Source organism: Pantherophis guttatus, chromosome 2 (genome assembly GCF_059756535.1).
Source record: "Pantherophis guttatus breed Tessera chromosome 2, ASM5975653v1, whole genome shotgun sequence".
Lineage (NCBI taxonomy): Eukaryota > Metazoa > Chordata > Lepidosauria > Squamata > Colubridae > Pantherophis > Pantherophis guttatus.
In genome coordinates this window covers 237,227,040-237,239,603 of record NC_142064.1, presented here as the reverse complement: position 1 = coordinate 237,239,603, position 12,564 = coordinate 237,227,040, and the positions used below count along the sequence as shown (strand labels likewise).

The following is a 12,564-nucleotide window of genomic DNA, read 5'->3' as shown; positions in this document are numbered from 1 at the left end:
AACCGGGAGCATTTCACCCCTGCTTCAAACGTGGCTTGAACTATGAACCCAGCATTTTACTTGTTTGTTTACTGCATTTACCGCTCATTTTTTCCCTGACGGCTCAAGGCAGCCGAGAGTGGGAACTTGAGCCTCAGCAAACTGCAAAGTGAGAGGAGGAGCCAACCAACCAGCTTAAAAGAGAGCAGTTGGCCCGCCCCTTTCCTTCTGCAGCACGCTGATTGGCGAGTTATTTTTCATTCTCCTTGATGTTTGAGGGAAAGGGGGAATATGGCCAAGTCGAGAGGAAGCTGTCTGTTTGATGCGGAGTGAAGGATGAGCGAACTGCACTTTAAAAGGGCAAATAATTGCCCGGCAAGGAAAGGTCTCAGTGGGACCAACTGACCCAGAACCTTTGGTGGTTTTGGGAAGGGAGGGAGGGAGGAACTGATCCAGCCATGACATCTTGATGCAAACTTGCACGCGGTGGCATCCTTTGTGCAATGAAATCATCCCAATGACATCATGTTGTTGGCATTGTTGTGGCTTCCTCTTGTGTGCTTATTGTCAGGAACCTCGGTTTGTTTTCGAAGGAGCAGCTGCGTCTTGCCATCCTGATCTGTAGGGATGCTGATAGCTGGCTGGGTTTGGGCAAGCGGGCTCAGCCTCCCATGAGTATCAATCAACGGGGGCAGCGCGTTGTCTGACCGAAATCCGCAATGAAAGAAGCGACGCTTGCCGCTGACCGACCCCCCGGTCCCCCTTTTGCGCAGGCTCAGCCTCTCCCTCCCTCCATCATCCCCGGAGAAGCATGCCCACCGGAAGTGCAGCTGCAGCCACTAAGACAAGGTGGCTGCGCTCGAGGCTGAACTGGGGCTCCCCGCGCGCGAGAGCTGCCGGGGCGTGCTCGCCCTTCGCCGGGCTGCCGTCCGGGAAGACCGCGGCCAGCAGCGGGAGGAAGAGGAGGAGGAGGAGGAGGCGACGGCGAGCCCAGCCTTTCCACGGAATCCGTCCCGGCCAAGAACGAGGCAGAAGGTACCGACCAGAGGAAGGCGCAATGCTGGAGGAGCGGCTGCTGCTGCTGCAACCGCGCGCCCCGGTCCGGAGAAGGGAGACGCGCGGGAGTCGCTCCTCTTCCTGCAGCCTTGCCGGCCCTCTCTCGTCTTCCCGGGGGCCGTTTTAAAGTTTCGGGATGGCCGCCCCTCGGATTAAGCGGGAGTCACGCGTTCCAGCCGGGCTGCCGAGGAGAAGGGGAAACCCGGGGCGCGGCGGGTGCCGGAGAAGGCGGCTCCGCTGAAGCCAGCCTACCATGCCGGAATGGGGGCGCCGGGCTTGCGCACAGCCTGAGCTCGCCGCTGCTGGGCGGGAGGACGGCGCTGCGGTTTGGGAGCGAGGCCGAGGAGGGGAAAAGCGAGACGGGAAGGGGGCGGGGGTGGGGATGTCGCTGAGGGGAACATGGGTGCCTGCAATGGGGGCTCCAGAGTGGGAGCCTGTCTTCTGGGCGGGAGAAGCCTGAAGAGGAGCCCGACAAGGCGAGACGGCGGCGGCCGTTGAAGAAGAAGAAGCTGCCTCGTCCCCGCCCCTGCCGGAGCTGTGCTTGAGCGTCGGGAGAGAAGGGGGATTGTCGCCGGCCCTGCTAGATGGCGAACTCCAGCGAGCTGGGAAGCAGCAGCAGCAGCCCCCACCTGCCCAACCCCGGCAGCCTCCTGGGCGCCTCTGGCCTGAAGCTGGCCTCCCTGGGCTTGATCCTTTGCCTCAGCTTTGCTGGCAACCTGCTCTTTGCTTGGCTCATCCTCAAGGACCGCCAGTTGCACCGGGCCCCTTACTACTTGCTCCTGGACCTGTGCCTGGCGGATGGCTTGCGCTCCCTGGCCTGCTTCCCCTTCGTCATGCTTTCGGTGCACAGCGGGGCAGGCTTCTGGCCCCACGGGCTGCTCAGCTGCAAAGTGCTGGCTTTCCTATCGGTGCTCTTCTGCTTCCACGCCGCCTTTCTGCTCTTCTGCGTGGGGGTGACGCGCTACATGGCCATTGCCCATCACCGCTTCTATGCTAAGCGCATGACCGGCTGGACCTGTTTGGCCGTGGTGTTCATGGTGTGGACGCTCTCCATGGCCATGGCCTTCCCCCCTGTCTTTGACGTCGGCACTTACAAGTTCATCCGTGAGGAGGAGCAGTGCATCTTTGAGCACCGTTACGTCAAGGCCAATGACACCCTGGGTTTCATGCTCATGCTTGCCATGGTCATGGCGGCCACCCACCTGGTTTACGGCAAGCTCCTCTTCTTCATTCACAGCCACCGCAAAATGAAGCCGGCCCAGTTGGTGCCGGCCATTAGCCAGAATTGGACTTTCCATGGGCCTGGAGCTACTGGTCAGGCAGCTGCTAACTGGACGGCTGGCTTTGGCCGGGGTCCTACCCCTCCTACCTTGGTGGGCATCCGACAAAATACTACTCATAGCCAGATCAAGAGACTGCTGGTCTTAGAGGAGTTCAAAACAGAGAAGAGGATTTGCAAGATGTTTTACATGATCACCCTCCTATTCTTGCTTCTCTGGTCTCCCTACATTGTGACTTGTTACTTACGTGTCTTCATCAAAGCCAGCACAATCCCCCAGATTTATTTGACCATCTCAGTCTGGATGACCTTTGCCCAGGCAGGAGTCAACCCCATCCTTTGTTTCATTTTCAACAAGGAGCTTAGAGTCTGTTTCAGATCTCACTTCTTTTGCTGCCAAAGCATCCAGAACACTCAAGGCACAATTCTGTGTGATCTGAAGAACTTGAGGATATAATTCATTTTCTTTCCTTAAGGAAAAAAAAAGTTAAAAATGTCTATGCTTATTCTGGCATGTGCACTTGCTAATGATTATCTAAGCAAACCCCTTGGTCTCGCCAAACCAATAGTTTAAAATAGGGTATTTATATTCAGATTTGATCTGAGAGGGGTTGGGGAATCTTTTATGTGTCTCTGGAGAGTAGGAAAACAAAAAAAACAAGACAAAGTCCATTTTCCCCCACTCTGTTCTGAATTTCTATAGATAATTCTGACATGGATTAAAGGCCATAATTTTGTGTTAATTTTTCTCCCAATCTCTCCAGTTTTGATAAAGGTTTAGCAATTTTATTCCTTAAGTAAAATTTGATAAAAGGTCAAGACAAAATTTTGTAGTAAAGTTATTTTTTGATGACTTCAGAATCTTGTATTGTAATATTTGTCTTTCAAGAGCAGTGGAGATGGAGAAACTGAATCTAGAAGTCACTTCTTTGTAGGGAGACTTGGGGCTAATTTTGTTTCAGTACTTAAAGGTAATCTCCTGGCCTTGCCTGAAATATGGAAACTGTCTTATCCTGATTATACTAGAATCATTAGGTCATTTCCTGTAACCTAATGAACATTGTGTCACCTGATCTGATGTAGAACTACTTTAAATTTTCTTGTTGTACTGTTTCTTTGATAGTGTTTCAGAAACTTAATGAAAAATGGTAATTTTAAAAAAGAAAAAATGATCAACTTTTAAAACTGTATCAGGTTTTTAAATTATACTGCCTTTCATACTTTATTGGCTTTATAAGTTCCTATCTACAAACTGGATAACACTTGTATGTTTCAACTGTTTTAATAAAACACTCTCCAGTTTTTGTACACACATGAATTTAAATGTCTGGATATGCTTTGCTGATACTGTTTAAATAAGCACGATTTGCTTACAGACCATTCAAACAACTTTTTTTTTAAAAAATCACACCTTAGAGTCACAGTCTGAGCCCTTAGTATAAGGGTACCAAACTCACGCCATCACAGTAGCGTCACATGACATATCGTGACCCCCCCCCACTTTGCTAAACTGTGTGTGGCATCTGCCATGGGCTGCGAGTTTGACAGCCCTATCATAATATGATTCCTTATTTTAGAAAATTAAGTAGGATTGGACCTAGTTGGGACTTGGATGGGAAATGTCTAGAAAATCTCGGGGTGTTGTCCACACTATGGAAGAAGGCAATGATGGACTACTTCCTTCTACTCGTCCAGGAAGTTAGTGAACCAACTAGACTCAAGAGACTTTAAATTTTTTTTTCATCTATTCCGGTATGCTCTCATAGGATTCTCATTGGTTTCACAAAATACAGATTTTAAAACATTTATGTATTTTATTTATATAGCCACCCATCTCACAAATGGAACAACAATCCAATAACATCCAAAAACATAAAGTACACAAACCAGAAAATCCAGTCCAAGAAAAACAGAAGACAGGCATCAAGCTCCAACCTTGTCTAGAAGAGTTGATTTTAAATTCCTTTGGAAAGTAGCTAGAGTCAGGGTTAGTTTAACATAAAAACAAGCCCTTTCATGCCTCAGTTGCCCACACCTCAGAGAGGAGAACCACACACTTCTTGCTTTTCCTGGCAAGTTCAAGTCAGTGGAAGCAATTCTAATGTAGCCCTGAAGGTACCTGGTGACAAACCATAAAGGACTTTATAGGTTAGCACTAGAACTCTAAGTTGAACTAGAAGCTAACATGGGTTCTGCAGCATGGATTTAATAAGTTGTGACTGCTGAATGCCTGATAATGCATGGGCCACTGCATTTTGGACAAAATGCAATGACCTCTAAAGGCAGCCCTATGTAGAACCCATTATAATAGTCAAATTGAGTAGTGATAAGGTGACCTAATAAAGAAGTTGTGCTTATTTCTGACTACTTATAAATAGAATTATGTTTTTATATTATAAAGAGAACATTCTGTTGATGATATTTTAGGGGCATAAGTAGAATGACTACCTTCCTCCTGACATACATATCTGCCCAATGTAATTTCTATTTAAAAATAGCTGCTCATCTGCTAATGCCAGAAGAGTCTCTAGACAATTCTGGATTGCAAATTTTAGTAGACAAAGCAATTCCTGTGCATAATTGCTTATCTGTTTATGTGTTTGCACAGTTACCAGTGTATTTTAAATTTCCAGTGCCCTAGCATTTTTAAAGATGCAGATTATGAACTTTTAAAGCTTTTAAAATAACTTTTATTTACTGCCCTGATTTACTTTTAGAAAATAAGCTAAGAGCCTCTTTTTTATGTCTATTTTTAATAGCAAAGAGGCCAAAGGTGTTCAAAACTGAATGATCAAAAATCATATCTCTTCCAGAACTTTCAAAAATGGAAATGTTGCGATGTTTGATAATATAGCACTGACATAGTAAGAAGCAATGTGGCTTTTTAAGAAATAAGGAAATGGGAATACATAGAATCTGTTCAAAGTATTTAAACTTTAAATGAGATCTTATTTCTCTTAAATTTCTGAATTGTCTTCCTTTCTAAAAAAAAGCTCTCATCCCTTTGATTCAAGTGAACTTTCTATTGTAGTTGATGATGTGCTATCAAGTCATTTCAACTCTTAGTACTCACACAGATTTTCTCCAGGGAATTCTACTTTAATCTGGTGCCTTAGATCTTCCCAACAGGGCACACAGTGTCACTGTCACTGAATTTATTAATTTGATTTTGATAGCTGCCAGCTCACATACATAATTCTGGGCATCTTACAAAATGAAAACACAATACCAAAAAAGAAAAAAGAAAGGTAAAAATAACCATACATGGTTAGAAACCTTAAAACAATGCAAACACCATATAATCAATGCACAAGCACAGTCAATTCTGGAACAACCATTTATAAGGCTACCACTACTTGATCCCCAGTCCAGATAACAAAGCCAGGTCTTCAGGCCTTTTCGGGACACTGCCTTAACCTTGGGGGGAAATGGTAGGTAGCAGAAAAGAACCTCCTTCTGGATCCAATCAGATGGTACCCTCTAATTTTAGAAACCTCCCACAGCTAATGGGACTGCTAGATGAAATTGGGGAGAAGTGGCCCCTCAAATAACCCTTACCATTAAGCTTATGCAAGATTGCAATGTACAAACTCAACCCACACATGCTTTTGATAATTCAATAACGTGAGTTCATTTTTAAAAAATTGAGATAATGTAACTTCAGATCTACACAAGGCACAAAACTATAAAACGTTGGTTTTTTTCCACATTTCCTGATCTTAATTTTTGCAATTTGTTATCATCCAAAAAGCAGGCCAGAAATTAATATAAACTTAATTAGTTATTGCCTTAATTTTTAATACAATATTGAGAAGCAACTTAGACATCAGAATGTTGATAAGGCTAGCTAGATAATCCACAAATTACATAAATCATCTTAGAGGCACTCATTGTAAACTGGAAAACTAAAATGGTTAAAACTCACTAGGTTATGAATGGTCCCAAAACTTATAGTGGTTAAATATAATTCAAAAATATATTTTTTTAAAACTGGGACAACAATATTAATTCCTAAAATAAGATTTAAACAGACAAAAGCAAGTGACATATAGCTTGTTAGACTAAAATGCAGTTGGCTAGTTTCTGCTGCAATATGAACCTGGCTTGTATTTTATCTGAGGCTGTGCAAACCCAGATACTTGGCTTAATTCAAGAGATCATTGTTTAATAATGTTATGGTCAAATACAACTAATTTGTAAAAGAGAAAAGAGTCTTAAGAGAGGTATCACTTCCAAATACTGTATATTTAATACATGTTTGTATACTTTTCTATTTTCAATTTCATATTTTTGAAATTACAAAACAGCAGCAACAACAACCCTGCACAATCTGCTGATATAATCATAATCATAAGTTTATTTGTCAAGCATATATAAGATAACAGGTAAAAGTATAAACATAATTTGAATACATGAAAAGAGTAAGTAAAAAGGAATATTAGGACAGGGACGGTAGGCACGCTGGTGCACTTATGCACGCCCCTTACAGGCATACGCCCCTTGCATATTTTTTTAATTCAATTTAGACACCACTTCATTCCAAAGTGATTGGGCAGTTCACAATATAGTCACAATAAAATGCAATGAAAAACAAAGTAGGTTGGAATCTGGTCATTCTGTGCAAAACATAAAAGTGCATTCAACAAGGAGCTCCATCATATTTCATTAGTATTGATCCAAATGCTGAATGTTCAACAGTAGTAAATAAATTGGAACAAAGGCAGCTATCTATAATTTTCTAAGTTAATTTGTGAGGAAGCATATCTGTGAAGAATTTTCTTTTCATAACTTCTGTTTGGTGTGTAACTATTTGAAAGATACGAACTGTTAATCCATGATATAATGCATTCAAGTTCAGGAATTATAAATATTGCTTGTTGAACATAAATCACATTGTATTTAGTGAAATTTCCATACACTAGTGTAAGTAAGCATATTTGCAACAGAAAAACTAAACCATATATATATACTAAGGCTAGTGATGCAATATCCATTATATAATGCCTGTCAGAACTGGTGTTATGTAAAAAAAGGCTTAAATAACATTTTAACATGCTATATGATCCCGAACCAACCCCTCCCCCCACAGTGCAGCACATTGCCTTGGAGTATAGAAATCTCACACCTCACAACATTATATGTCATTCAGTGGAACAGAGTCTAGATTACTTGATTTGGTTTGTGGCTCAAGGTTGACCAAAACAGTTTAGATTCACTCTTTGATATCTCCAGTTAAATAACATTAAATAAAGAGGACCAGAGAGAAGGTGATATGAAGGATCTTTTCCTGTCAGTAGACAACATTTAGAAAAATGGTATAATACAGATAGTCCTTGATTTATGACCACAATTCAGCCCCAAATTTCTGTTGCCAAGTGAGAGAGTTGTTAAGTGAATTTTGTCCCATTTTATAAACTTCCTTCCTATAGTTGTTAAGTGAAGTACTGCAATTGTTAAGTTAGTAACATGATTGTTAAGTGAATGTGGCTTCCCCATTGACTTTGCTTGTCAGAAGGTTGCAAAAGGTGACCCCGGGACACTGCAATGGTCATAAATATGAATCAGTATTCAAGCATCTTAATTTTGATCATGTGCCCATAGAGATGCTGCAATGGTCGTAAGTGTGAAAACCAGTCATAAGCAGTGGTGGGATTCAGCCAGTTCGCACCACTTCGGGAGAACTGGTTGTTAACTTTCTGAGCAGTTTGAAAAACTGGTTGTTGGAAGAAATCATTAGGGCAGAGAACCGGTTGTTACATTACTTGAATCCCACCACTGGTCATAAGACATTTTTTTTTAAGTGCTGTTGTATGTTTGAACGGTCACTAAACAAACTGTTGAAATTCAAAAGGCTACCTGTATTTTGACCAATGGACATCTGAAAGTTGAGAACTGCTGGGTCATCTTTAATGTGAAAAACTGGCTTACCTTAATAATGATGGTTTTTCTCAGCTTAATTTTTTAAGAAGAATATCTTGCATGGGATGAGACAGGCATATAATGTGATGAACCTGGAAAAGGTAGGCTCTCTGCCAGAATATGAGAGATATAAGGAATAAAAGAAGAGGAAGCCCAGAATCTATGGGAGGTGGATACATGGTTTTATTTAAAGATAAAGATGTGCTTCAATTTTCAAATATTTATTCTGAAATTTTCAATGGTGCTTTGGCGAGACAAGTGGCATAAAAGTTTAATAAATAAAAAATAATAATGGTGGAACATTTTGAGACTTTAGGTTTAAAAACCATAATTCTAGTAGGAATAATATTTCTTTTGAAACAGTATAAACTTGTTATGATTTCTCCTCCTTAATTACTTGCACAATTCTTTTATTCACAATTTACTTACCTTAGTCCAGTACACCTTGTTCATAAAAATGTACTTTTTCTTTGCACACTTCTAGATTGCAAAACCTCCTGCCTACTAATGACTCATGTATTTTTCTTTGAAAGCAGTACGGATCTGTCTATGTGCTTGTTCTTTTTATCAAAACAGAATGATTCACAGACCATACTAGAGATATTAACCCTTGCAGCCTTCTGTCACTTCTTTAACAAAAATAGCATTTTAACACATTGCCATTTTTGTAGGAAAAAAGCACTACCTTACTGTGCTGAAAAAGTTTTCAGACTGAAATTCATGGCACTTTTTGACAGCAGAGAAAGTGGAGTGATTTAATAGCATGCTAGTTCACTCTATCAAAATCCTCAGTCTATTCATCTGTCACCCGGGCTCGAGAAGGCTGATGAAAAGAAAGCAGCTGAGCAGTTTCAATGACACAAATAAATCAAAGGAGGATTTTATTGCTATGGGGTTTTGAAATCTATTGCATACTTTCTTTCTTTCTTTCTTTCTTTTGCAATTTAGGGTCCTTCCATGTGGGGCTTTCCACCTTTAGTAGAAGTAACTCTGCACCTTTTTAGTCTCCCATCAGTTTCTGTGTTCTAGGCTGCGTTGTATGTGAACTCATTGCTGCTCAGTTGGAGTTATTCAGAATTGTAGAAAAGGAAATCTTTCTATTTGCTGGGCTGAAGTTAGGCATAGCTTGAAGTTAGGCAGGGCTTTTTTCCATGGACCAGACCAGCCTGTCCTCCATTTTGTGAGATGTAGGTCTTTCAAATGTGAAGTTGCAGTGTCTCAGCAGTTGTACATCTTTCTGTTGTATTTGCATAACAGTACACAGGATAATAGAGTTGGAAGGAACCTTGTTGGTCTTTTAGTCCAACTCCCTGCTCAAGCAGGAGAGCCTATATCATTTCTGACAAGTGGCTGTCCAGTCTCTTCTTGAAAGCCTCCGGTGATGAAGCACCCACAACTTCTGAAGGCAAGCTGTCCCATTGATTGATTGTTCTCACTGTCAGAAAAATTCTTATTTCTAGGTTGAATCTCTCCTTGATCCATTGTTCTTTGTCTGGCCTTTGGATGCTTTGTAAAATAGGTTGTCCTCATCCTCTCTGTGACAGTCCCTCAAATTTTGGAATACTGCTGTCATGTCATCCCTGGTCCTTCTCTTCATGAGAATAGCCATGCCCAGATCCTGCAACTGTTCTTCATATGTTTCAGCCTTCAGGTCCCTACTTATCTTTGTTGCTCTTCTCTGCACTCTTTCTAGAATCTCAACATCTTTTTTTATAGTGTAGTGACCAAAACTGGATCCAGTATTCCAGGTATGGCTTTACTAAGTCTTTATAGAGCAGTATAATACCTCATGTGATCTTGATTCAATTCCTCTATTAATGCAACCTAGGATTACATTGGCTTTTTTGATTGCTGCCACACACTGCGGACAATCAATTACATATTGAACTTGAAGATCCCTCTCACAGTTACTGCTATTAAGCCAGGTTTCACCTAATCTGTACTTGTACTTTTAGGTTTTCTTGTCTAAGTGTAAGACCTTACTTTTCTCTATGTTAAATTTCCATTGTTCAAGTCTGTTGAGATCATCTAGATCAGGGGTGTCAAACTTGAAACCTGTGGGATGGATGGGTCATGTGCTGGCCACCCCCACCCCCATTTTAGCAAAAGGGAAAAAAGTTGTGATACATCATATGACAACATTGTGACACCGCGAGTTTGACACCCCTGATCTAGATCTTGAGCCTATCATCTAAGGTGTTGGCTATTACTGCCAGCTTAGTATGATCTGCAAATTTGATGAGTTCCCCTTCTTCTCCCTAATTGAAGGGGAGAGGAGAATTAAAGACAAATGCAGACATCCTGATTTTTTATTGGACAGTCTTTCAAGACGTCCTCCTGCTACTGCAGTTGATTTCTTCTGATTCAATCTGAGATAAAGTCAGCATTGGCTCGGATAATTGTCTTATATCTTTTATAGTACAGACAAATGCACATAATTCTTATCATTTCTCCGCAGTCTTCATATCCTCCAAGTATCCCTTTCACCCCTTTGTCATCTAACTCATCAACTGCTTCCTGGCTGGTTTTAAACTTTGAAAATATCTAAAAAAGTTCCTGTTGAGTTGTTAATTTGCTTTTGTCTTGAGTTCCTTTTATTGGATGGCTGATTGACAGCATTCTTTATTATTATCCTTCTCTTTTTCTGCCAGAGATTTTGCACCTCTTTTGGATTCCTACTTTCCGGCAAAATTAGGTTGGATAAGTTAGTTTCCCTTTTAGCTCTTAGATAGTATGAATCTAAAAGGACCCCCTTGTATTATATATCTAGACAGTGTGTAGTCCTGGTTTCCTTTGAAGCTTAGTATCTGGAGGTAAATCGAATTGCCTCCCTCCCAGTTCTCCTCCTTTGAAAAATTTATGTTTCTATTTGTTATCCTGGTGATGAGCTCAGATCATCTGCTCAGCAAAGAAGCAAACATCTCTGCAGCCAAAAAAACTACATAGCTCCACACAAGCAATCAAATAATCATCCTGAAAATTAGCAGATCTCCTCTACAATGCACCAACTCCCTTGCAAATTCCTCTGTACTTGTTATATTTTGGGCACTTTTATGAACAATATTTTTCTTCATCTTGTTTAGCAAATAGAGATTGTTGCTTCTTTGAAATTATGACCGAAATTTAAGAAATCAGAAGGTATCAATGTTCTTTTTCAAAATATCCACAACTGGTCTGGAAGTTGTTTGTCTTCTTGCTTTTGCTTCTCTTGAAATATAATTATTTATGCTCATATATTTTTCTCTTTTTTCAAAATTTAATTTGCATCTTTGTTTTATCACTTTTTAAACTTGAGTAGAAATGGTTATTATCCATTGCTGGAGACTGGCCTAAATCAACTATTAACTCTGAAAAGGATTAGTTTTTCTGATATATGGTGGATAATGAAAATAAAAATAAAACTGATCACATACTTGATTTGTATGTAGACCAATTTTCAGATTCTCACCAATGTAACACTTAAAACTAGAATTTTATTTTAAGAAATAAAACCATGTTTTAATTAGCATTTCTAACATAAAGTTTATCTTTTCTTCTAGTACCAAGCAATAAAGTTTTCTATTGTTTTGGGTCAGCTGCTCATACAAAGCAATAGACACCTAGCAATTTAGACCAGTGTTTCCCAACTTATCAACTTTAAAACACGTAGGCTTTAGTTCTCAGAATTCCCCAACCAGCATGGCTGATTGGAGAATTTTGGAAGTTCAAGTCCACAAATCTTAAAGTTGCCAAGTTTGTGAAACACCAATTTAGACAATGCTACTCCAGAATTAAATCTATCAGAAGCAGTTTCCATTTAACATGGCATAAGAGGATAGTCTTCATGCATCAAAGATGCATTGTTATTCTTGAAAATTTAAAGAATTAAAACCAGGAACGTTATTATGTGACAACATTTGGAAAACTTACTTTAAAAATACAGCTGTTGGACATTTATGAAAATTCTGTATCTCCATAGCTTCCCCATATATTCATATATCTTTGAAACAGAGAAATTAAATACAACTCAGTTGTACTGGAGTTTAGTATTATCACTGACTTAACATTTCTTGAAGATTGAAAAAAGATACTTTAGATGGGTTGCTGATTGCATAGAAATGTCAGCTAGGAATTAGAAACTGACCTGTTTAGGTCTAGTTGTCATGTCCCCTTACGCCAGGGGTCTGCAACCTGAAACACTCAAAGAGCCATTTGGATCCGTTTCCCACAGAAAAGAAAACACCGGGAGCCACAAAAACCTTCCCGCGCCTGACTGTTTCTTGAGTGGCCACAAAACTAGCATATGTAGTTGAATTAAACGTTCTGTTTTCTTCTGAAACTTTTCTTTTCTT

The 12,564-nt window shown here is 40.6% G+C and overlaps 1 protein-coding gene across 1 annotated transcript; it reads left to right on the top strand.

The window, feature by feature from the left end:
• Window positions 1-210: 210 nt before the first annotated feature.
• Window positions 211-3,632, top strand: GPR27 (G protein-coupled receptor 27). The gene has a single exon (XM_034440568.3). It carries the CDS (start codon window positions 1,620-1,622, stop codon window positions 2,769-2,771), a length of 1,152 nt encoding a protein of 383 aa, XP_034296459.2. The 5' UTR covers window positions 211-1,619; the 3' UTR covers window positions 2,772-3,632.
• Window positions 3,633-12,564: the final 8,932 nt, after the last annotated feature.

Coding starts and splice junctions, on each gene's coding strand:
- GPR27 (XM_034440568.3), top strand. CDS start 1,620: ATGGCGAACTCCAGCGAGCTGGGAAGCAGCAGCAGCAGCCCCCACCTG.